We start from the raw sequence: 24,101 nt of genomic DNA, 5'->3' as shown, positions 1-24,101 counted from the left end.
TTCACAGCCCCATGACGCTATGCGTATGGGGCTGCTGGCCGCAGTTATGCGTATGGGGCTGCTAGCCGCAGTATAGTTCCCATAGTGTTTCTAAGCTGAAATACATATACACATTTGTAAAGCACTGCTTTTAGCCATATACCTAGAAAAAAAAAAGTGAAGTTTTGGTTTAATAGTTGCATTATATCTCATGTTTCAGCTTTTCCTGATGCTGGCTATGCAAAGGAGGACAAGAGCAAAGTGGTTCAAGACCATATGAGAGAGAGCACTGACTGACCGTCAGAGGTCAAGGCAAATGCCTTATATTCTGTTCAAAGACATGTTATTAATCAAATGACTAATCATTCAAGGCAAAAAAAAAAAGAAAAAAAAATCAGTGTGTTTGTTTGTGTGTGTGTCCGCGTGCATGTGGGAGAATCTTATTGTACACACACACACACACACACACACCCTCACATGCACACACACATACGCACACACATAGTTATGAAGATTCAATATACCCAAGTGTATTAAAATATTATTCTACATGCCTTGGCCATTTATCACATCAGCATCATAAAAAAGATTATCATAAACATGAACACACACAATGATACAGGCATGTACTACTACTCTTTCACACACACACACCCACACACGCAAAAAGTCACACACACGAAAAAATAAAAGAGAGTACAGTTTTGTATCAGCATTTTGTCAATGAGACGACAATAACAGCGATAAAGATTAGTACATAGTATTTATTTCAGGTGTTTGTTTAATCAAATCCTTGTAATAACGCAGGTACACTAGTTCGCCTGATATCAAAAAGACTCGGAGTAAATTGTATTGCGTAAATACTACAGTAGATGAATCTATAATTGATATAATTATGTGTACGATACACTGACGCGTGGTAGTAAAAGTAAACACTCAACGATCTAATACGACAATGCGATCAGCCGTGAAAGGTGTTTCGCTATCTCATCGGGGTGGGGTTGCGATTTTTTTTTTTAAATGAGGGTGGGGTAAAACAATAAAAATAACAGCTGCTAAGTTGTTAGGGTGTAAAAACACAGGTTTTTGGAAATGCTTCACCTGCCGTGGGTAATGAATTTACTACAGTGAAATTAGTGGTAACGACATGATCGTGTTGCTACACTATAAAGACAAAGTGCCCTGAGGGTGTTTCATAAAGCTGTTCATAAAGTTACGAACGACTTACGAGCGACTGGTGATCAGTTCTGATGTGCTACACTTATTAGAATTTCAGTAATTCAGCACTAGAACTGATCACCAGTCACTCGTAAGTCGTTCGTAACTATACGACCAGCTTTACGAAACAGGGCCCTGGTCCTGTTGTACACAGCGTTGCATGCCTCTGACATCTGACTTTGTTTGTAAATTACACGACAACTAAATGACTTCTGACGGGAAAAAAATGTCCTTTTATAGCACACATGGATTGGATTCATATCTCAAACATCTTTAAAACAAATCCATTCTGCTTGCCATGCTATTGTCACGAAAATCTTATAATCTCTGAGGCTTTTCGGTCATTGTGTAGTATAACATAGCTAATTACATGAAATACGCACTCGACAAGCATGCAGGTTAATCTAACCGCTGATTTAGAGAGTTGAATTTTTCAGTATTCAAACAAGGTCTCCCTTAGCAGTGGGCAGACGGCTATTGAAAAAAAAAATTAGCTTATATTTGTGGTTACCGGTTCATCCGATAGCTGGAGTCTTGGAGAGAAATAAAAAAGGAAAAAAAACAAACTTCGGGAGTACAGTCGGTGTACCTCCCACTCCTTATATACAGAGGCAAGTAACGATAAGGGGTTTTGTTCTTGTTTAGTTTTGTTTTGTTTTTCTGGCAGTTTGTACTTAACATTAAAGAGAGAGAGAAAAAGATATGCAGTGCACATCGTATTACGCTTCTCGAGCAAAATGTTGATACTGAGCGACATCCCGCAGCCCGCCCTCTGTAGTCCGCACAATACTGTCCCAGCTCGACTCGACAAGGCGTGGCAAGCCCTTATCGCCACACATGGCGCTTCAGATCGGCAACGATGCTTGAATGTCGGAGGAGTCATGTCCGTCGCTGGCATCCATTAATGAACCTGAAATCTAGACGAATTTATTTGGCTTTTCGAACCAAGTAAGGACGCAAATAGGTACCCGTGATTCTGTACGATAAATGAGTTCGATAGACGTTACTGTGTTAAATGACCCCTTTGATTGGCAGACTCCATCTGATGATATGATATCCCGCAGAAAAGAGTAAATTATACCAAGGAAATTACTATTGGAAGACAATCATAATGACACGATCAGAAGAATGATATTGAAAAGATAAATTTTCTATGTACACATCGAACATTGTATACATCTTGTGTGCCAAAAATCACTTGCTACTGCATAGAAGGATTATCATGTGATAGCACTTTAAGGCTTTCCCTGTTGGCGTACATCGCTACTGCGATGCATTGGAGAATGGTCTTACAAAGCAACATCTCTTACACCCCATGCTCCTTAAAACAGGGGCGTGAATATAGTCGCTAATACTCTATGGCTGGATAACCGGACGCAGTAAGACATCGTGAACCTGTGGTGGAAAGAAGAAAAAAGTAGGAAAAAGAAAAGGTAACTCAGTTTTAAAGAGGACATTTTTGTTTCGTTTTATTTCATTTTCAACACATATGATTACAACATTTAATATACTAATGATACAACAAAGCACTGAAAAACAAGCTATGAAAAGTGATATAATTTGGCAAATTTTAAGACAAAATACCAAAAAAAAATGGTTGGAAATGGAGAGGACTGCTAAAGAGCAGAGTTTGTAGTCTGCAGTACCCTCCTAAAAACTCTAGTTACAAGTTAAAAACGGCGCAAAATGATCATCGACAGTGTAAAGCGCATAACGCGTAGTGATAATGTCCCTATGCGCTCAGCAGAAGTGATAGTAAGCCCACAAAAAAAAGCAACACTTAATTTAACGTAAAATATTAGGGGTCATCCCACTAGACCGACACCCACGAGTCATACAGCCCACGAGTTCGACATTGAAAACAGGACCATGAGTCATATAGCTCACGAGTCATACAGCCCATGGGTTCGACACTAGGCAAATAAAGCCCATGAGTTCGACGCTAGGTAAAAACAGCCCACGAGTTCGACAGATACAACACGGCGCGTAATGTGTCGGTCTCGTGGGCCTTGTTGGCTTAGTGTCGAACTCATGGGCTGTATGACTTGTGAGCTGTATGACTCGTGGGCTGTATGACTTGTGAGCTGTATGACTTGTGGGCTGTATGACTCATGGGTACGTGTCGGTCTCGTAACGTGCACCCAAATATTAAAGGACAGACAAAAGGAAAGACCAAGAGAGAAAGAAAGAAATGAAGAATCTTGTAAATATAGCTCTTCAACTCTACCGACCATTACTTTCATGAACTCCAATGCAAACGTCCTGCACATACATAATAAACAGCGAAAAGACTTGAATGAGTACTTCACAATACGAAGTATGAATTAAAACGATGATGGTGACATCTCAAAATCTTGCATCATCGACGTTTCAGATATGATAACAAAGATAACTTAAAGGTGAAAACAAAGATGAGGCGATCTTTCAAAAGCTTAATCTAAAATATCTTAAAGGTACAGCTTACCTTGGGAGCAGTGATTTAAAGAAAAATGTTCCAGATATCACATTAATTTTTGATTAGTATGTCAGTTGTATGTGTAGGTCAGTTATATCACAAAACATTCTACTATGTTAACATTTTGCAATAAAGACTAAAATACAAGGAGATATCACTGTTTTTCTCAATAAACCATAACTGTGCTATAGTCGGTTTAGTCTAGAAAATTTTTATTATAACTATTGTTCACATTTTGTATATATTACAATACTTATCATTAATCATACTGATTCAAAGTTGTACATTGGTTGTTTCTATCCCTAACTCACACTTTAGACCTATTTTGAAGCACTAAAGCTGTTTTTTTTTTTTTTTGGTCATCTGCAAATAGTAATTTTGCCTTTCACGACTCTATGATGCCCGTATTTATCTACAATCTATATATTACAAATAAGAAATCATAATTCAGATGATGGAAAGATGGAGCGAAGCTGTATGACTTGAAACGAGAGCATCTCCATCTTATTTCCTTACCTGAACATGCTTGGGAGTTCCTAGAATGTACTCCACCACACCCGCGATGTCTTCTGGTTCAAGTTGCTATAAAATGAGACAAGGGAGAATTACACTCAGACGAACTATCCTATATGGGTGGCCATACAATTCATTTGTGTAACATTTGAATTTCTCGCCTGACAATTTCTTTCCTGATAATATCAAGGTTATAATAATTATCGACGAAGCACGGCGACTTTCTTTGATTAAAGAGGCGTGAATAAAATGTTTCCATTCTTCAGGAGGGGGGGGGGGGGTGGAGGCTGAAAGTGAAGTAGTAATAGACACTTGTTAATATGTTTTCTACAATGTTTTTTTATGACCCCCTGAAGAGTGAGCACAGGGCCAACCAGGTACCAGGTAGGGAATTAACTGAGGAACTTATGAACATTATTACGACCCACACAATCAGAATGATATCATGTGTGTCTTTTTCCTGTTCCTGTACGTACCCCACCAACGGTGAGAGCTTGACATGGCTAATGCGATTCCTACCATTGATTTCTCCAAAGAAACAGGGTTAGAATCATTACACCACATGCAAATAAGATATCTGACACTTTACATCTCGTTTTCAGGGAAATCCTGTTTATACGCTTTTTCCTCTTCTTTGTAAAAGGTCCTTTGAAAATTGAAATCTCTTTCCTGTTATAGATTCTTGCTATCTCCTCGTTATCTGCAAAGGTTTTGTGAATGTTACTATGCGAGCATCATTATAATCATAAAAAAAGTATTACAGAGAAATCTAAAGTAATCATTCCCAAATTTGCATAAATTATCCATTATTTGTTTCTGTTACGTTGAGTAAATTAGTTTAAGAGGACGGAAGGATCTTCGGGCATTCATCTGTCATGCAAGAAAATCTGGTGGCTCCCAAAACGAAGTTTTCTTTGATGTATTAGTATATCTGTCAAAGAGAAACACCGTTCCACTACATCATAATGTAATTCATCCTCCTCCAATGACATATTGTGTGTTATGATTTGTAAAGATTGTTGCCTGTCCTCATCAAAAACGTTGAGGTTTCCAATGTCACTGAAAAGGGATATTTGCTTGCGACGGTGCACACATTATACATTGTACGTTTGCGGTCCGTCATGTGAACATTGTTCTGCAAAGAAATAATGAGAGTAGAGTACATAAGGAAATAAAGGGGACACAAGAGGGTAGTATTAGGTATCGCGCGTTAACAACGAAAGTACTAGTATCGTTTCTTTATTTTTATTGCGACCCATTCCTACCTTTGGCAAAAGTGGTATTTTGCTTTCCTTTTCGCCATACATGTCGGGGTAGAAGCGCGTGTTTCCCTGACCAGGTGAGATACCCTGAAAGGAATAAATGTAAAATGTCTTTGATCTGTGGAACCTTATCAAAGAGCTACTTAATATTCTCATCTCGGTTATCAAAGGTATACTTATATAAAGATGTAATTACTTTGTTCCTGTGCATTATCTTACGAAGCCGAAGACTGGTGTTAGACTTGCTGTTATCCAAAACAGCAGAATATTATTTTGCGTATGATTCAAACAAATTGCTTCATCGCAACATGACAAACTGTCTTACATTCTCAAAATAATGTGTAATATACGAAGATCGGACATACATTGACGAGATTACAGATACCATTACAAACTACCTGCCTACTAAATACGAGGGCTTTTAATGCGGAGTGAGGTTGGAAATGATGAGGAAGTCTTGTAGTAAAGTCACCGATATTCTGATGTTGGAGTTGATCTCTCTCAGCTCTTGTCGGAAACCTTCCTGGATGGCTAGCAGCATCACCTTGGTAGCACCATAGAAGTGAAGATCACTGTGAGGTGTCCACTTGTGGGCGGCTAGACTGGGGGTAGAATCAACTGATGATGTTTGTTATTCCGAACGTTCGGAATTACAAACCTTATTTCGTTTTCAGATTAACGAACCTCCGGAATAACGAACCTTATCTAATTTTCGGATTAATGAACCTTCGGAAGAACGAACCTCATTCCATTTTCGGATTAACGAATCTCTGAAATGACGAACTGTAACGGAATCATCATCTACATTTTTTATATTGAACAATATCACATTTATCACGTTCGTCTGTCTTCAGCCCTACTTATAGTTATCCCCGATTCACTTACAGTCACAATGACATCCCTATATTTGTAGTATGATGACATGATATTACTTTAAGCGCGCATATTTTAGTCTTTACTTCTGACACGAAGGACATGAGATGATTCTGGAATTTTCAACATACATGATAGGAAAGTATCATCATTTCTACTTGATTACACAAAGACGATATATACGGTTACAGCCCCTCGCCAGCCAGCGAGTATACTCTCTAAAAAAAATCGAGTGAAAATTTTCACTCTAAAAAGAGTGAATACAAAAAAGAGTGAATTTCGAGTGAAATTGGAGTGAATTTTGAGCGAAAATGTTCATTTTCACTCATTTTGGAGTGACGTCAGGGATCACTCCAAAATCTTCGAGTGATCCCTGACGTCACTCCAAAATGAGTGAAAATGAGCATTTTCACTCAAAATTCACTCCAATTTCACTCGAAATTCACTCTTTTTTGTATTCACTCTTTTTAGAGTGAAAATTTTCACTCGATTTTTTTTTAGATAGATACAGATACCCACATGGAACGATCTCCCAACTATGATATCTGGACGGTCGGAAATTACCTGACAAGGTTTATCAACACGCCATCATCCACGTTGTGTTTCTTCATCAGATCTACAGCCTCACGACAGCAAAACAACGTCCCCAAGACATTCACCTGTCATAACAGAGAGGTTCAAACAAACCGATCAACTCGGGCCAAAAAACAAAACAAAACAAAAAACTGTAGCCTGCCAATACCATTTCTAGCATTGTCTCTATAACAACGAAAGGAGACAGGTGAAGGAAAGTGCCATTGGCATTATGTCTTGATCTGTTTTCCCCGCCTTGATGGCATAAGTTCGACGATCTTGAATTTTTTATGACTTGTATGTTTTGATAATTGGAGCTTACAAAATGAAAAGCAACTACAAGCATAGAAACAGGAAAAAAAAATAAACAAAACCTACCCAGAAAAAAATCTTGACTATAATATGAAAATGATTACCTGGGCTTGGCTTTTAGGGGTATATTTTAGTCAGTGACTAGTTTTTGTCTGTTGAGTAAAATCTTGATTATGTTTTAAATGTGAAATTTGATATGTAATGTAGATGTTGCATTTCTGTTTATGTTGTATTTATATAAAAGATGTAAAATAAACTTGAAAATTTGAAATTATTATTTTTTTCCCAACAGCATTATAAAAAGCGAAAATTATACAATCATTAAGAGTTTATGTTGATGGTTTTCTCAGGACTTTGAAGAGGCCTTTAGGTATTTAAGACAACTATTTCTTGGTCGAAAGATAATGCAAACCTCCGTCATGATTCTCCAGTCAGACGCCTTGCCCGATAGCAGTGGTGCAGGTCGTGAGAGCCCAGCACATTGCACACTCACGTCCACCCGACCAAACCTCTGCTCAACATCAGCGTAGAGGGATTTCACAGCCGCCTCATCCGAAACGTCGCACTGCGCGGCATGAATGTCGCCCCCATCGGCCGTGACCGTGTCAACCACTTTCTGCAAAAAAAAAAAAAAAGCAGTAGAAACGTGTATTGATGGCAATAGAAGTTTATTCACATTGAACTTTCATTAAAAATAAATGTTTATGAAGGATTATTAGATTCGCTATGACAAAAAACGTGTCTGCTGAATTGCTGTACGAGCCTGAAAGATGGAAAAAATACCCGCCTAAAATGGGCTCGTGAGTGATAATAACATCAAAGCAAGCAACTGATTTATATGGCGATTTAAAGTGAATCAAAAATGTGGCTATACACGTTCCCTCTCATATACTTTGTAACGTCGAGGGGTTAAATTGAATTAGAAATGTAGTGAACTTTATGTAAACCCCTCAAAAAAGACCTGTAATTCCAGTTTGATGTATCATAATATTTCTCTTAAAACTACATTATTCCATTCAAATGTGACATCATAAGAAAGCCTGATTAATTTTCTTTACAATGACAACTCACTTGTTTACAGTATGCATTCCTGGAATGCACAGTACAACTGAGTATGAGGAAAGGTCAAATTTGAAATGTTGCAAAATGGAGCAAATGTGTTATGTCAGACAGTATAATCCCAATTTGTTTTTGTCTTTTCAGGGAAGGTATGTACTTGGAAAGAATGCATTGTGAGATTATCATTAAATTCCAGGCTTCATCCATGAATTACAAACTGCAACAGTATCTGCAGATTAAAATCAAACATTAAGGTTGACCAAACGATCATCTAATGTTTAGGAAATGAGAGATTTTGAAAGTGCTCACGTTTCAGCATTGCTTTTTCCAGTGGCCTTTTTTTTTCATCGAAACAGTACATTATCAATTGCAGAATTGTTGCGACATTTTACTTTTGATCTGTCCTCATACTAAGCTGTTTTGCACATTCCAAAAATACCCAGTCATAGCAAGTGAGGTGTCATTTTAAAGATAATTAATCAGGCTTTCTTAGGATATCACACTCAATGAAGATAATGCTGGTAAAAGTGAGATATGATACATCTAACTTTAATTGCAGAACTTTGAATAAAAGAACAGGGATCGGATCGACTCTTCATTAGAGGAAGCTACAAGTACAACTTATCAACGCGGCCGTTTTCAAATTGGCTTCAGTAGATAGCGCTTCTTACTCGTTTATTCGGATTTGTGAAGCCTGTGGTATTTCGTTTGTCTTATTCTACTCTATCGATTGCGGTAAAATTGAATATGTGGAATTTCACGTGGAGGTCCGTTGCAAGCCCGAGTAAATTCACATTCCGAAAAGGTAGGGCCTACTACATTAAAGGACAAGTTCACCTTCATAAACATAAGGATTGAGAAAATGCAACAATATTAGTAGAACACATCAGTGAAAGTTTGAGGAAAATTGGACAATCGATGCAAAAGTTATGATTTTTTTTAAATTTTTGTGTTGGAACCCCTGGATGAGGAGACTACTACAGCTTGTGAGTCATATGCGTACAACAGTATAAAGAAAATATAAAAGAAAATTTAACATATTTTCACTTTTTTCGCATAATAAAAGAGCAATTGACTTGCCTCTTTCTAAAGGCAGGGGGAATAATATTACCCATAACATTTATCGGTAACGAGTCAGGGGAATGTGTACTTTTTTCAAAAGATGGAATTTTGTGAAATTCTCTTTATATTTTCCTTGTATTGTTGTACGCATGTGACATCTAAGTTATTCATACACTGCAGTAGTCTTCTCATCCAGCGGGTACTGCACAAAAACTTCAAAAATTCATAACTTTTGAACGGATTGTCTGATTTTCCTCAAACTTTCAATGATGTGTTCTACTAATATTGCTACATTCTCTCAATCCTTATGTTTATGAAGGTGAACTTGTCCTTTAACGTAATAGTAAGTGAAAGAGGGCAGCGAGTGCATTCTGTGAAGGGGAAGGAAAGATTTATAAAGGGTAGAAGGAACAGAATATGAAGAAGCAAACGCTGAAAAAGAAGATGAAGAAGGAAAACTTGTGCAATAGTTGTGGTAGAAGTGTTTGGAGTAATATCTTAGCTCACTGCGCTCCTCTTTTCCGAAGGAGTGTAGTGAAGTGGGGCTAAAACACTTAAAAACATGTGAGTATAAATACACACATACAGCCACAATTCCTCTGAGATACTATATTCAAGATGTCTCGGCGTTCTTTATAGTGCGAATAAAGGAGTCACCATCACACACTCCTGCACACAATTTAGTGCAGCCCTGCCAAATCTTTTTTAGGTTGAAAGGCATGTCCACATTAAGATGTAGACATTATTATCTCTTCCCTTATCAGTGAGTCCTATTTTTCTTTTCCTTTTTTACGCCTTGTCTGAATAATTTATTATTACTGATGCAAGTTAAAAATAGCTGCATGTGGACCACTTCGTGTACATGCAATGTAATCTTTGTGTGTGTGTGTGTGTGTGTGTGTGTGTGTGTGTATGTGGATATTAGCAGTTGTGTTATGAATGGAGGGCACTCTACGGGTTATTTCAAAATCAAGAGAGGGGTTAGGCAAGGTGATCCCCTGTCTCCGTATTTGTTTTTATTAGTAATTGAAACACTGGCACAAGTAGTAAGGAAAGATAACACTGTAAAAGGAATATGTTTTGGGGGGAATGAAATAAAGCAAATTTTATATGCGGATGGTATTTCGTTGTTTATAAAGGACATAAAATCTTTAAATAGGTTACAGTATATTTTTTATGAATTCGGGAAAATAAGCGGTTTAATTGTAAATAAAGACAAATTTATTTTTTTTTGTGGATGGGTAAGGATACAGAGAAACCTGTATTATCTGTATCTGGAAAATATGTTGATGCAGTTAACATTTTAGGGGTGAATTTTGCAAGAGATGTGAGGGGGAAGAATGAGATCAATTTTAAAGAAATATTAAGTAGAATAAAAAAAATTGTTAGGATGGTGGAAACAGCGTGATTTAACACTCATGGGAAAAATTCATCTGTTGAAAACTTATACATTATCAAGGTTAAATTATGTTTCATCACTCATAGTTGTTCCTCAATGGATATTTCCTGAATTGGATAAGATGATTTTTGAATTTTTGTGGAATGGTAAAGACCGGGTAAAAAGGAATATTATGTATCAAGATTATGTTAATGGGGGACTGCGAATGATAAATTTTAAGCTGTTTGTCAAAACGCAACGTATTATGTGGTTGAAACGTTTATTGTATGGTGAGAAGAAATCTGGGTGGAAAATGTATTTTGATTTTAGTTTTCGATCAGTAGGAGGAAGGTTTTTATTTTTATGTGATTATGAATGGTCTAGATTGACATTGACAAATCCAGTTCCACCTTTTAATTTAGAAATGGTCAAGGTATGGCAGGAAATGGATAAATGTAGGAATTTTGAAGATGAAGTGATGAATCCAGTTATATTTAATAATAGAAAAATATGTATAAAAGGGAAGAGTATTTTTGATTGTGATTTATATGAAAAGGGTGTTTATAATGTACATCATATTTTACAAGGAGGTTTTATTAAACCCGTTGGGTATTTTCGAAATTTAGGTATCATGGGAAATGGTATATTTAAGATAAATGACATTTATAATGTTTTTCCAGAAAAGTGGAAAGAGTCCACAGGGAGTGTAAGGTTTCAGCAAATTGATGTATTAAATTATGATATACAGGTGAAGATTTTTGGTAAAATATTAGAATTTCAAAATATTAAGTCAAAAATAGTGTACGAGTATTTTGTTACAGTTTTACAAGAATTGTATACCCTGGAAATAAGATATGGTGAAGTGAAGTATGATTTCAGTGATAAGGAAATTAAAAATTTATTTATTAGACCTAGAAGCACGACTTTACTTAGTAAACATAGGGAATTTCAGTTTAAGTTGTTACACGGGGTGATATATACAAGGGAACATTTTGTTTAAGTTTGGTTTTGTGAATGATAATCTTTGTTCTTTTTGTCAATTGGAAAGGGAAACTTATTCACATATATTTTTTGATTGTGTGAAAGTAAAGCCGATATGGCAGTTTCTTATTGAGTTTTATGATTTAGTTGAGTTAGAAGAATTAGAATGGAGAGATATCTTCTTGGGTTTACGAGGTAGTTCAAATCGAATCAAATGCGTGAATGCCTTGATAATTTTGATGAAAATTGTAATATTTCGGTCAAGAGAACAAAATAAGTTACCCAAGAGGGAAAAGATAAAGAAATTTGTTTTGGATTTTATAGAGGAGGAAAAGAACGTTGCGGTTAAAGCAGGTAAGCTTGGTTTTCATTTGCAAAAATGGGAGCAGTTGAAACTTTCATAGAGTCAGATGTATGGTCAGTTTATAAAGGTTTTTGCCGTATTAATGTTTAGGAATCGGTATATGTATCAGCATTATGGTGGTCACTTTTTTTCCCCCATGTAAAATGATTAGTTAGTTTCGATCTTAAAGGGAAGCAGTCCTGAGATTTTCACTGTACTGATAATTAAGAAGAGTAAAAACTATAAACTTTCACCAATTTATACGCTTGGACATCAAAAATTGTCTCCGTACGCGATTTTTGAAAAATAATTCCCGCAAGCGATCGTGAAAGAGCCGGCAAAAAGATGCTACGTAGTGCATGCCCTACTCACCAAGTTGACAGCACAGAACTCTTACACATAGAAGAATCATACCCATTCACAACCCGCTGAGCTCGGTGTCGCCACCGCGCACCCCGGATGTGACGCCTCAGTGCACATGCCGCCATGTTGCTTAGCGGTACCTCCGCAGCTCCTCGCGAGTACGGTACGGTCAACTCACTGATCGGACAGTATGACAGCCGCTATAGCCCTTGATATTTACTTGAACTTGTAAACTGTCAAACTGGTACTTCTCAATCCAGCGTTGACCACAGATTCATGTACTCATTTATGTTATTTATTTCACACTCTTCCCTGAAAGTTGTCTGTATTGAAACAGGTGTTTTTTTCCCCTTTCGGATAGATCTATTTGACTTCGGAGACGTGATCTGCTTTGGTATAAAATAATCTAAGACGCGCGCCTGTCCTTGTCTGTGTCCTGCCATTTTTCTGATACCCCTCTCACCCCTATGTCTTGCATTTTTCCCCCTCCAATGATATTGTAAGAAGATGTGTGTTCGTGCTTTTGATTTTTCTCCCATTAAACAGGTCTAATTAAATTTTCAGTCAGTCCAGATGTAAAAATCAATGATTTGTGGATATGATCATGTAATACATCTTCCCCATCTGACACTCGTTCAACATAAATTTGGAAAACAACATCACCTTAATTATCTATATTCCTGCTGTTATCATTATCATTAGTAGTGTGTAGTAGTTACCACTATTGCACATATTGGTATAGGAAGCAATATGCCTATAGGCATGTATGCACTGTATATCTGTATACATGAAATAAAACAGAAATCGAGTTCATGCTAATCACCGACAATTTATTTCACCACACCAATTTTTGAGCGATTTGCAACAACACTTGAGAAAGAGCGAATCGCTCAAATATTTGTGTGCTGTAAATAAATTGTTGGTGATCAACATGAAATTGGTTTCTGTTTTACTTTCGATATCATGATATTGCTGCACCAACATGTAGACTACCTGGTACTCAATCAATATATATATATATATATATATATATATATATATATATGTATTCACACACTCACACACACACACATTACAAGCATGAACTCCTTTCAAGATTGTCTTCCACAAAAAACAGAAAGTTAAGTTGGACAGAGTTAATTTTCCTGATTTTTTACAATTTATTTGACATTCATCAAGGTCAAAGTTGATTGCTTAGAATCAACCACAGTACAGTGATATACCATTTGCTTGAAGTACACGTACCATTATCATACCTAATACGGCGGCTATAATCACAGGCAGTACATGCGTCAGGAACATATTATGCAAATGATAGGCAAGACCACCAGTGTTGCAAATTTGTGACAACTATTGTAATCACAAAATCAAATGCATATACATCTATAATGGACATGCAATAGGGCAACAACATAAAATTCATGAATAATGAACACTGTCTGGCAAGATTATCTACGGCAATACATCAATATAGTGCACAATTTCATTTGCCCTTGATAGCTTCAAGCGTGATTCAAAAAGAAAATCCTAATGAGTGTAAAAACGCAATATGGTATAGTATGAAAACATATTGTGTTGATCCGCATGCACTATGGCAATATAAATCTACGAATTATGAACACTGAAAAGAACACCAAAGGCATTCCTGGCAACAGTATTAAAGGCAATACATTTGTAAATGTAAGATTTCACTTGTACTTAGCTCAGCATGATTCAAAATTAAATCCTTAGTAATGAGTTTAACAAACACTATCCCATACACTCTGTAGTATGAAAACATAATTTGGTAACAACATGTTAGCAAAACAAGGATCACAGATATACAACAAATGTATATCACGAAAGCAAATGCCTGTATAATCAACTATCATGCAATATAGCAACAACATAAAATCCATAAAGAATGAACACTGTCGGGCAAGAATATCAAATGCATTCTTGGCATAACAATATCAACTAAAGGCAATACATGAACATCTGTATAATGCAAGATTTCACACGCACCCATTTGCTTCAAACGAAATTCAAAGTGAAATCTAAAGAGTGTGAAAACATATTACACTGCATCTCAAAGTATGTACATGTAGGCAAAACAAGTGTCACAAATAAGACAACTACATCATGAAAGCAAATGCATGTACAATCACTTAGCATACAATATGGCAGCAAAATAAAACCATGAATAATGGACACTGGCAAGAATATTAAAAAAATATATCAAAGGCAATACTGTATTATCCAAGATTTCACTTGCACTTGTTCACTTCAAGCACAATTCAAAATGAAATCCTTATGAGTGTGAAAACATACTATATGGTATAGTACGAAATGTTAACGTGGCAACAATATGTAGGCAAGACAAGTCTCGCAAATACATGTATGACAAATATTGCATATTGCGAAAGCAATGTCCCGGGGTTACTTTAATACTAGAGTACACAGTCAGTCTAGACAATCTAGTATCTAAACGACTGTAGTGTTGTCACTAACACCGACACTGGCCCACCACTAGTGGTACTGTGACTTTAACTAGCTAGACAAGAATAAATCTACGTGTAAAGTTTACACCTAAGCTCAAATTTACATAAATTTACACTTTTTACATGTACAAAGCTGTTTGCCCCAACACACAACGTACAGAGTGTGATATAGCCCCTGGGCCTAAATTAGGCCTACTTGATCTTTTTTATTTTGCATAATAGTTGGTGGTAAACAGATATGTCGACGGCAAACACAAAATCCAGTGTCTGGGACTACCTTTGCTACTGCGCTCACAAGAAAGCCAACATACGACCGATCCGCCTAATTGTAACGTTACTTGGGGAATTAATTTACTTCTTATTCTCATCATGGCTTGGTGTCAATCTTACCTGTTTCCAAATCCTTTTGTCAAGTGATTTGTGCAGTTTACAGCCGCACAATATGGCATTTTAATGCCTCGCTCAGGGTCTCGGAACGTCAGAAAAACACGGTACAACATGCAGTCACTGTATGTGGATAGCGTCTGCTGGGATTTGCACGCAAAAAAGTTCCGCTAAGCAAAATGGCGGACGTCACGTGACAATGAGTCGAGCGACGGCGACAAAACGGGTGGCGAGTGATTCTTCTATGTGTAAGAGTTCTGTGGTTGACAGCCGTGCCTCTAAAAACCAATTTAAGTGTTCAAATGATTAGTTGCAATTTTATCATATAATGTGAAATTTTGTGGTTTTATAATTTCAAACAAAATATTTCAAGCTTAGATATATATAATTTACGAAAAATTAATATTGTAAACATAAATTTCTATGTATTTTTAAACCAAATATACCATGAACTTGACATCAAATAGGCACGGTCGTTTTCTAGCTTCCGTCCGTGTTGCATACTTCTTAGCGTAGAAACCACTCTCGCGCGCAAATCCTTACCATACCAATGTATACATACACAGTACACTCGACTCCGTCCAGTCAATTTTGGCATTCAAACCGAAGATAACCTGTGCATGAGAGAGTCGAATTCTTAAGAAAATATTGTTTGTATCTCAATATTTCTGTAAGTAGTCAGATAATCGCCTTTCCTCGAAAAAAAAAATATGACGTGAGCCGGGAAGGATAAACACAGGGGGTCGTAGGGATATGATTTCGCTCCACTTTGCCGTGCATGTCCAGTCGGCACTGGCAGCAGCTAGCTCAGTGGCACTGTACTGCAGTCCAACCCCGGCTGCAGGCCCACGGTAAATTAAACATAGCTAGCCACTTTCCTTACCTCTCTACGCTTTTTTCCCTCGGTTCTCTTCGAAGTCGATGCTCGAGGTGTTTCTGTTGTATAACTCATGTGAGCAAATGGTCAGGATTGCATCTGGTTTCAGGAGTTTTCTCGGTTTATAACCGAGGGCCACAGCCTGCCGGTCCACGTAAAAACATCGCTTCACAAATTGTCCACGCACAGGTAGGTCACAACACGATTTCGAGATTTTGTAGGCCCTAAGTTTCTTATGTTCGGCATCGTTGTACCGATATTTCCCAGCCATACAGCTCACCTTTCACGATACTTTTGTTGGTCTGGGACGGAAAAAAGGATTTTCCTGGGTATTTTTCTGCACGATTCGAGCAAAACTACTGATGTAAGATAGCCTGACCAGACGACGCTGAATGCGGTCGCCCCTGTAGTGTACTAGCAGGCCTGTGTAGAATCGTTTCTACCTACAAATATGTACACTCTGTACGTACTATAGAACATGCATGAGCGGCGACAGGTAGGGCTGCAGCTGCGCTTGAGACTGGAAAAGTGCGAAGGGCAAACCGCGTACGGGGTGCGTACGCGTATCTACCGTAGATCTATCATCTAGTTGTACCGTCCACACGTGCGAATATAATACACAATACATACACACACACACAAACACACACACACACACACACACACACACACACACACAAAACGTAGGAACAATGTCAAATACGATTCGGAGTAGCCACCGACGTCTTCATGCATCCGGGTAAACTAGGGAGCGTACGGATAACGAGCAGAACACGGCTGGGAAGAGTTGTGCATCGACGACGTATGACTCTCCGCCAAGACTTGCTCATTAGCATATTCACCATGCAGAGTCACACTTTTTCAACCAAAATGTACGAGCTTATTTGGTGATTTAAAAGTTTGCTTTTGGTGAAAGTAGTTCATTGGAGGTACCAACAACAACATATTTTTTTTAAATTTCGTGAGGACTGTGTCCCTTTAATTTGGTGTGTGTCTAACTGTCAAAGAAACAGGTAACCAAGATACCACAAGTACTAGTATGTGGTGTGATTTGGCGTGCAAATGTTGGTGTTTGTGAGTGCGCACTGGTGGGTATGTTGTTGTTGTTGTTTTGGTTGATGCGCAGTGCATATATGGGTGTGTGTGTTGAGGGAAGGCTACGGGGGTATGTTAGTGGGGAAATAGGTGGGGATGGTTAGGGTTAGGTAGATGTAGTTAGGCAACAGTAGAATAATGGTTAAGGGGTTAGGCAGGAATATGGTTTGTTTTGATGATATACACATATGGTTATTTTGTGCTGTACGGGGGGTGGGAGGGGTGGTTGATAGGTTAGATGGAAAAAAAATGATGAGTTTTGCTCGGTTAAGTAAAGAATGCTTTTTATATGATATGTTTCAGGAAATGCTGTATTCTCAAGAGAGTGTAAGAGAATTTATGTAATAGAGTGGATATTGAGCAATCTGATCAAGTTGATCAAGAATTGTTTTTCCCTTTTAAGAGTTATACCTTATCTGATATATTTATGTATATAGCGTGTGCTCTGCCAAAAAAAAAAAAAAGAAAAAAAGAAGGAAGTTAAGTAAAAAAGTGATTGAGTAGCACACATTTCTTATTCGGTGTGTGAGTGATAAGGCACATTCGGATTGGCTTGATTAGGCTGATCAAAATAGCTTTTTCTGAGAATTATGCAGATTTTTATGTCATTTCTCTTATAAAAACAGGGTATGATTTGGTAAAAAGGATCAAATATATCGTACTGTATGTTTGAAAAATGATTTAGCAGCACAAGAATGAAGAATACAGCTGCTTTCTTTTTTGTTGGTGGATGTATTAATTTTATTGTTAATATGGATTTCACATTGAATGAAGCTCAAATAAAGAATATTATAAAACAAAAAAAAGTATGTGTGTGTGTGTTTGGTCCTAGTGTACAACGAGGCAGACCTACAACAAGGGTCCAGATATAGCGAGATAATAGCAGGTCCCGATGACCTCGTTTACTACGGGATTCCCCTGTTGACTGTCGTGGATTTCTAAATCAGTTTCAAATCTCAAGACCTCGACCAGGTTCTCTTGCTTGCCTGCTGATTTCTTTTGAAAGGAGAGTTATGAAATACACCAAGATAATAACAATAATCCTTTGTTAACCCTTTAGCAAATGAAGATTCCGAACATAATGGCCTATCGTTCCCTAGAAGGCACAGTAATATCATTCTCATTTCCACAACTTTCTAAATTATGTAGAACAGATCACTGCATGTTTATTTTTGTCTATCATAAGTTATACTTATTTCAAAGCCAATGAATACTTTATCTTATCAAGAGACTGGTATGTCACAGACTCAAATAATTCTGACATACTTTTGTTGACCTTTTGCCTCTTCAAATTACCTAATAATATATTCTTTATGAACACAATAAAATGGTAACTCATAAAACTATAAAAAAGCGGACGGGCGGTTTCGGGCGTTTCAGGGTGTAATAAGATGGGCGGTTTCTAGCGGTTCACTTACTAATGGGTTAAAGCGATTGCTTTGATGTTGGTCTCAGAGAATTATTTGTATACTTAGTACTGTCATATTTCTATCACAGAGGACGGATGAGTCAAATCCTTTTAGCAACGGTTGTAAGCCGAACCTGCTGAAAATAGTTACGGCAAGTATAGAAGTCATACTGCTTCATCAAAATAAAGCATGTGCATGGGTTTATGAGAGTATGTGTGAGTGTACAACTTTAGCTTCGCAAAATGTGCTGTTTTGCTAAAATAAGATGTTTTGTAACCTTGTAGCAATAACCAAACATGTATCAACCCCCTTTCTAATGATATGATGACCTCCGCATGGGCTTTCACAGGGCCCACGATATGTTTCCATAGCTCAAGCAGAAAGGTAAGTGGCATAATGTCGGATGCGCCAAGAATACAGGAAAAACGAAGCGACTTCCTGTGCAATTGTGACGATGAATAATTACCATCGACAGGTCGTGTCGTCCGCACGGCCTTCGGCTGTAAGGGCGCGTTTACACCGAGCACGGGTTTTTGCTATGGTGCGCCAAAAGGAATTATGTCTGGTTCTGTTAAAAAAAAGTCTCAGCAATTCGGTATAAAATCACCCTAAACGTTATTTTTGTGTCACAATCTAGAGCAACAAAATCAACAGTAGAAGATTAATTTTGTATCAAAATTATTAGCGGGGAAGTGATATTGTAACAGAACCAGACATGCTTCCTTTTGGCGCACCATAGCAAAAAAACAAAAGCAAAAACAAACAAAAAACAAAAAACAAAACAAAGCCAAAACAAAAAACCGGCCCGTTGCCCTTACCGTATTCAGCGCAAACGGGCCTTAGGTTGTACATACTGTACGTGCAGCATATGCAAATCTTTCTTAAGTATACTCCATACCTTATATGCATGGCAACCCCACAACCCAACGCAATGACAACTTGTTTGCGACATGATTTCCTGCTCACAGAAACTGATTTTAGAAACCCGTACGAGGACAAGCTCAGTTCGATCATATTCTAATTTAACAGCTCCTCTCCGATCCGTGAACCTCTCACGATAATGTTCTTACTCAACATGCTCAAGTGTCTCCTTCAAATGTATTTCATGTAGGTTGGATAATCGCCATGAAAGCTTGGATTGGCAGTGTTATTACACTCGCGAACACTCTCACAGGCAGACAAGCGGCTGGTTTGCATAAAGGAAACCATTAAAATTCCCTATTAGGATAGACCGCGCTATGCATAGATTTCACTTTACGGGTCATTGTCAAATAAGTCATTAGTGATCCTATTTTCCTTCCTTTAATCTTGAAAGAGGAAACATCAACATTGGTAACACGATTTAGCATTTACAGCCACATTATAGTCCTTCGTTGTAGACCCCCCCCCCCCAAAAAAAAAAAAAAAAACAAAGTTAAAAAACAACAACCTTACGCCAAGGTTTCATCTCAACTGTTCTGACATTAATACTTTGTTGGAATTTTGTAATATACCTGGACCCATTAATTCCGTGTTTTTTTCCGGTGCTTTTGTAATCTCTCTCACTCTCTCTGTCCAAATATACCTGCATTCAAAAACCCGTTGGTTTTCTGGAAGTTCATGATATAATTTTGAGATCATTTAAAGCTCTCTGACTCTCTCGATATTTTGCTCGATGTGACGTAATTCATAGAAATGAAGAATTCTTTGAAATGCAAAGCCAATAGATGTTTCATATGTGTGTATAATTTTTGAGATTATTTAAAGCTCTCTCGATATATTGCTCGGTGTGACGTAATTTATAGAAATGAAGAATTCTTTGAAATGCAAAGCCACTTATAGATGTTTCATATGTGTGTATACATTGTTGTGGACGGCTGGAGAAGCGCACTGAATGAGGGAAAGATGAAACCTGTTTGGGGCTGATTGTTAATACACTGTATTAGAAAGCTATGTGTATGCGCTAACTCGGGTTCTTAGGATCATTCAGATGATGATGATGATGATCCACAGCATTTGTATGGCGCCATTTAATCTGTTATAGAAACATCCAAAGGGCACAGACTCCTCCAAGACAGTTGAATGCCCGGTGAAAAATGTGAGTTTTGAGTGAGGCTTTGAAGTGATCCAGTTTGTCAATTTCAAGGAGGGAAAGATGGGAGGGAGTTCCATAGGCGAGGAGCAATAGAAGAAAATGCCCGGTCTCCGTATCCCTTGAGATGTGTGATGGGCACCTGGAGAGTAAGGCCAGATGAACGAAGGCCAGGACGAGTCTGCCGTCGCTAGATTAGGGAAGACAGGTATCCTGGGGCCGACCATTAATGGCCTTGAAAGATTCTTCATGAGCAGAATCAGGGAGGTGAGCCTCCCTGGCAGAATTAACCAGGTATAGATGCCATTAACTTTCTTCAAAATTCATTCTTCATGTTTCGACAGCTTATAATGTAAGGCAGTTGAACAAATGCATACACTCGTGTTCTACAAGACAATCTGAAAAAACAAACAAACAAACATCTTTTATATAATCCTAAAATGATGATGGCTCTGAAATCTTTTAGAGACACCGGACCCGATAATTCGAACTCTCTTTCTTGTGACATTAGAAATGTTATAAAAGTCTACGTATTCTTATCCTATTTGTATTCTATATAAGAAAGCTGTGAAAGCAAATGTCTCTGTTTGAACATTGATGATCCTATCATCAAGCTTCACGTTGTAAATGCATGTGTAGGCCTACTGTGTACATAAAATTCCTTCGTGTAAATATTGCCGCACTCAATCTCTTACGTAACCAGTAAACCGATTATGGCCTGGTAAACAAAATTGACAATTGTCTTGCTTTGCTGATCAGTAATCCAGGTGATATCACGTTGTATCGAAACATTCCAACAGGCACACCTGTGATGAAAACTCCATAGTCATACCAGGGAGGTGAGACAAAACACCTCCCTGGTCATACCTATCCTTTCCTTCTCCCGACAGCCAGCGTGGATAAAAACAAAACGGCGCTACGAGAAATCTAAAACCTACATGCGAAGAAGATAGTAGTCTCTCAAATCAAGAAAATGCATGTACATTGGGATATCATCGCTCAGCCAATATCATTTTTGAAATACACTTACTTTACGAGAGAAAGCAAACATTTTGGCAGGTTGAATGTGATTTGTAATCTTACTTTTGCCATTTTTCGCACATTGTTTCAGAGTAAACATGGCCAGTAACCACGGTAGATGACATGTATGTCTTACTATTAAGCAACGTTACATGCGTGCCTACAAGACTAGAGTCCACTTCAGTAATTACTAATTTTGTCTTACAAAATTTGTCATATTTTGAGGTCTGCTGCTCCCCATCACTGATGTTTATTCAAAGGCAGTTGAGTCTGAAAAGGCACCTCAGCCAAATAAGACCGACATCAGGGCAACGGTTCTTATTTTGTCAGTGACAACGCACGATTACACACTTATCATTGCCCAAACATGTGAATGTACCACTCATCAAGATGCACACAAAAATCAAATGGCGGCGGTGATGATGGGCTTAAAGAAAGACCTCCGTTCCTGGTATACGTGTGTGTAGTAGGTCCATGGTAAATCCAATCGAGAAAGTTAGTATGTACGCAATATACTGCCAACAATGTGTATACTTTATGCATACTGATAATACTAAGTAATTTTTGTGCATTCCATCAAAATTCTGTCTTCCTATAACTTTAACAAAATTGAATTTAGATAAACATAATTTTGGAAGTGTAGAGATTGTCTTCCAGTACTCTTGGGGTTCTCACTAACTAATGTCCCTGGATGAGCTCTGCACGGATGTCGTTTTACATCAAAATGAAAGGAAATTATGTTTGCTCTTCCCTACCTCCTCCTCGACAAGAGGGAAAAATAATCCTTTCTGAGGAGGTTCTTATGCGGTCACCTTCGAGCGAAAAAGAAAGCTACATGATGATAAATGTTTACACTGAAGGTATTATTGCAATCCAATAATTGCAGGAATGACCTACAGTGTTTGACCACGTTTTTTCACCGATTCTTAAAGTCCACAGCCGAATCTTCGAAGACTCTGAGAGTTGGCTCAGTCGGGCAGCGCGTCTGCCTCCAGATGCAAAGGGCCCGGGTTCGATTCCCGAGTCTCTCTGAGCAATGTTGTGTGTAATCATACTGTCCCCTCTAGTAAGAGGCAAAACACTCTGTCCCTCAGATCGGACATAAGATGAAAGTCCCGTGCGTGAGAGAGTTTCAACTCATATAAACACGTACAAGATTATGCTTCATTAATTCATCGCAAAGAGCAGGGTGTTTAACCCGGTGAAGTGGTCCCGCCTATAACATCAGACTGGACCCCATGGAAGACCAGCAATGTGTAGCTGAATGTGGGCTAGGCAGCCGTCTTCTTAGATGGAAAATGAACAAACAAACGAACAAAGTCTTCATTTGATAATCAGGTGCTCTACACCGTTTGTCATTGTTTGTGTAGCAAGTTATTGGCAACAAAGTACGACACATGGAAATATGGGAGAGCCTGGAAAATTTAAAAGTATGATCACTTGATGACGGGGACCATCAATGAATGGGTTATGTATAAAATACTCCTGTTAAGAATGATATGCCGTCAACATTTTTATATAAACACGGAGAATTACCTTCAGGTAATCTATGTTGATATCAGCAGCCAGTATCTTCATGCCTAATTTGGCCAAGAGGTTCGTGATTGCCTCCCCGAAGCCTGAACCAGCCCCGGTTACCAGAGCCACACGGCCCTTCCATTTTGATAGGTCCATGATGACTTGACGCTACTGCTGTCGTGGAATGGCAACATCTGAATGAACAGTTTGTGATGTGTCATATGAGGCCGCTATCCAGGGTCAACGTAGTCCAGATTCTGGACGTTTTCTATCATTACGCATCCACGCGCCGCTCCACAGCTTATCGCGCTATCCCCTGTAACCGCTCGATATCGATCGCGATGCCAACAAACCTGTCCGAAAAAAAAAACGTCCAGAATGGTTTGACAGTGCGTAGGGTCAAAAGTTCATAGGTATGCTTACGTAATGCCCTATCTCTCGCAAGCTCATTGCGTATGCATGAAAACTAAGGGATCGATCACAGAAAAGTTATGTGGGATCGACCGATCCACAGCCAGCTGTGTGCATTGCACCGTGAATACAGTGCGATCTGCAACAATTACTAATTATGTGCACAGAGATGCCTGCATTTTTGCACAACACACATTATCACAATCAAAGAGCGAACTCTTTGATCACAATGCAATGCGATACATGTACTCAGTTCTTCAGTGATCCGTAGCATGCATTGTTGCACAGCTGATTCGTGCAACGTTTTTGACTGGCTGAAAGTTATGGTTGCAGTCATGTCCGACCTACTTTCACGTGGTGTTTTGGACTTTGTTGTGCCCAGATTCGATGATGACTTGAATATTATTCTTGAGATTGAAAATGGCGAGCTACAAATCGCCAGCTCGCCGATGTATGATTTGTGAT

At 38.2% G+C, this 24,101-nt stretch overlaps 1 protein-coding gene across 1 annotated transcript; it reads right to left on the bottom strand.

The window, feature by feature from the left end:
- Nucleotides 1-1,277: 1,277 nt before the first annotated feature.
- Nucleotides 1,278-23,381, bottom strand: LOC139737042 (dehydrogenase/reductase SDR family member 11-like). The gene is made up of 7 exons (XM_071647720.1): nucleotides 23,244-23,381; nucleotides 7,598-7,801; nucleotides 6,865-6,959; nucleotides 5,900-6,029; nucleotides 5,431-5,514; nucleotides 4,169-4,234; nucleotides 1,278-2,592 (listed from the first exon to the last, which is right to left on the bottom strand). The coding sequence occupies exons 1-7, from the start codon at nucleotides 23,379-23,381 to the stop codon at nucleotides 2,554-2,556; spliced, it is 756 nt and encodes a 251-aa protein (XP_071503821.1). The 3' UTR covers nucleotides 1,278-2,553.
- Nucleotides 23,382-24,101: the final 720 nt, after the last annotated feature.

Source organism: Diadema antillarum, unplaced genomic scaffold (genome assembly GCF_040938485.1).
Source record: "Diadema antillarum isolate AM-2024a unplaced genomic scaffold, OU_Dant_1.0 seq00000676_RagTag, whole genome shotgun sequence".
In the NCBI taxonomy this organism is placed as follows: domain Eukaryota; kingdom Metazoa; phylum Echinodermata; class Echinoidea; order Diadematoida; family Diadematidae; genus Diadema; species Diadema antillarum.
The sequence above is the reverse complement of the archived record's forward strand: the minus strand, read 5'-3'. Positions and strand labels throughout refer to the sequence as shown.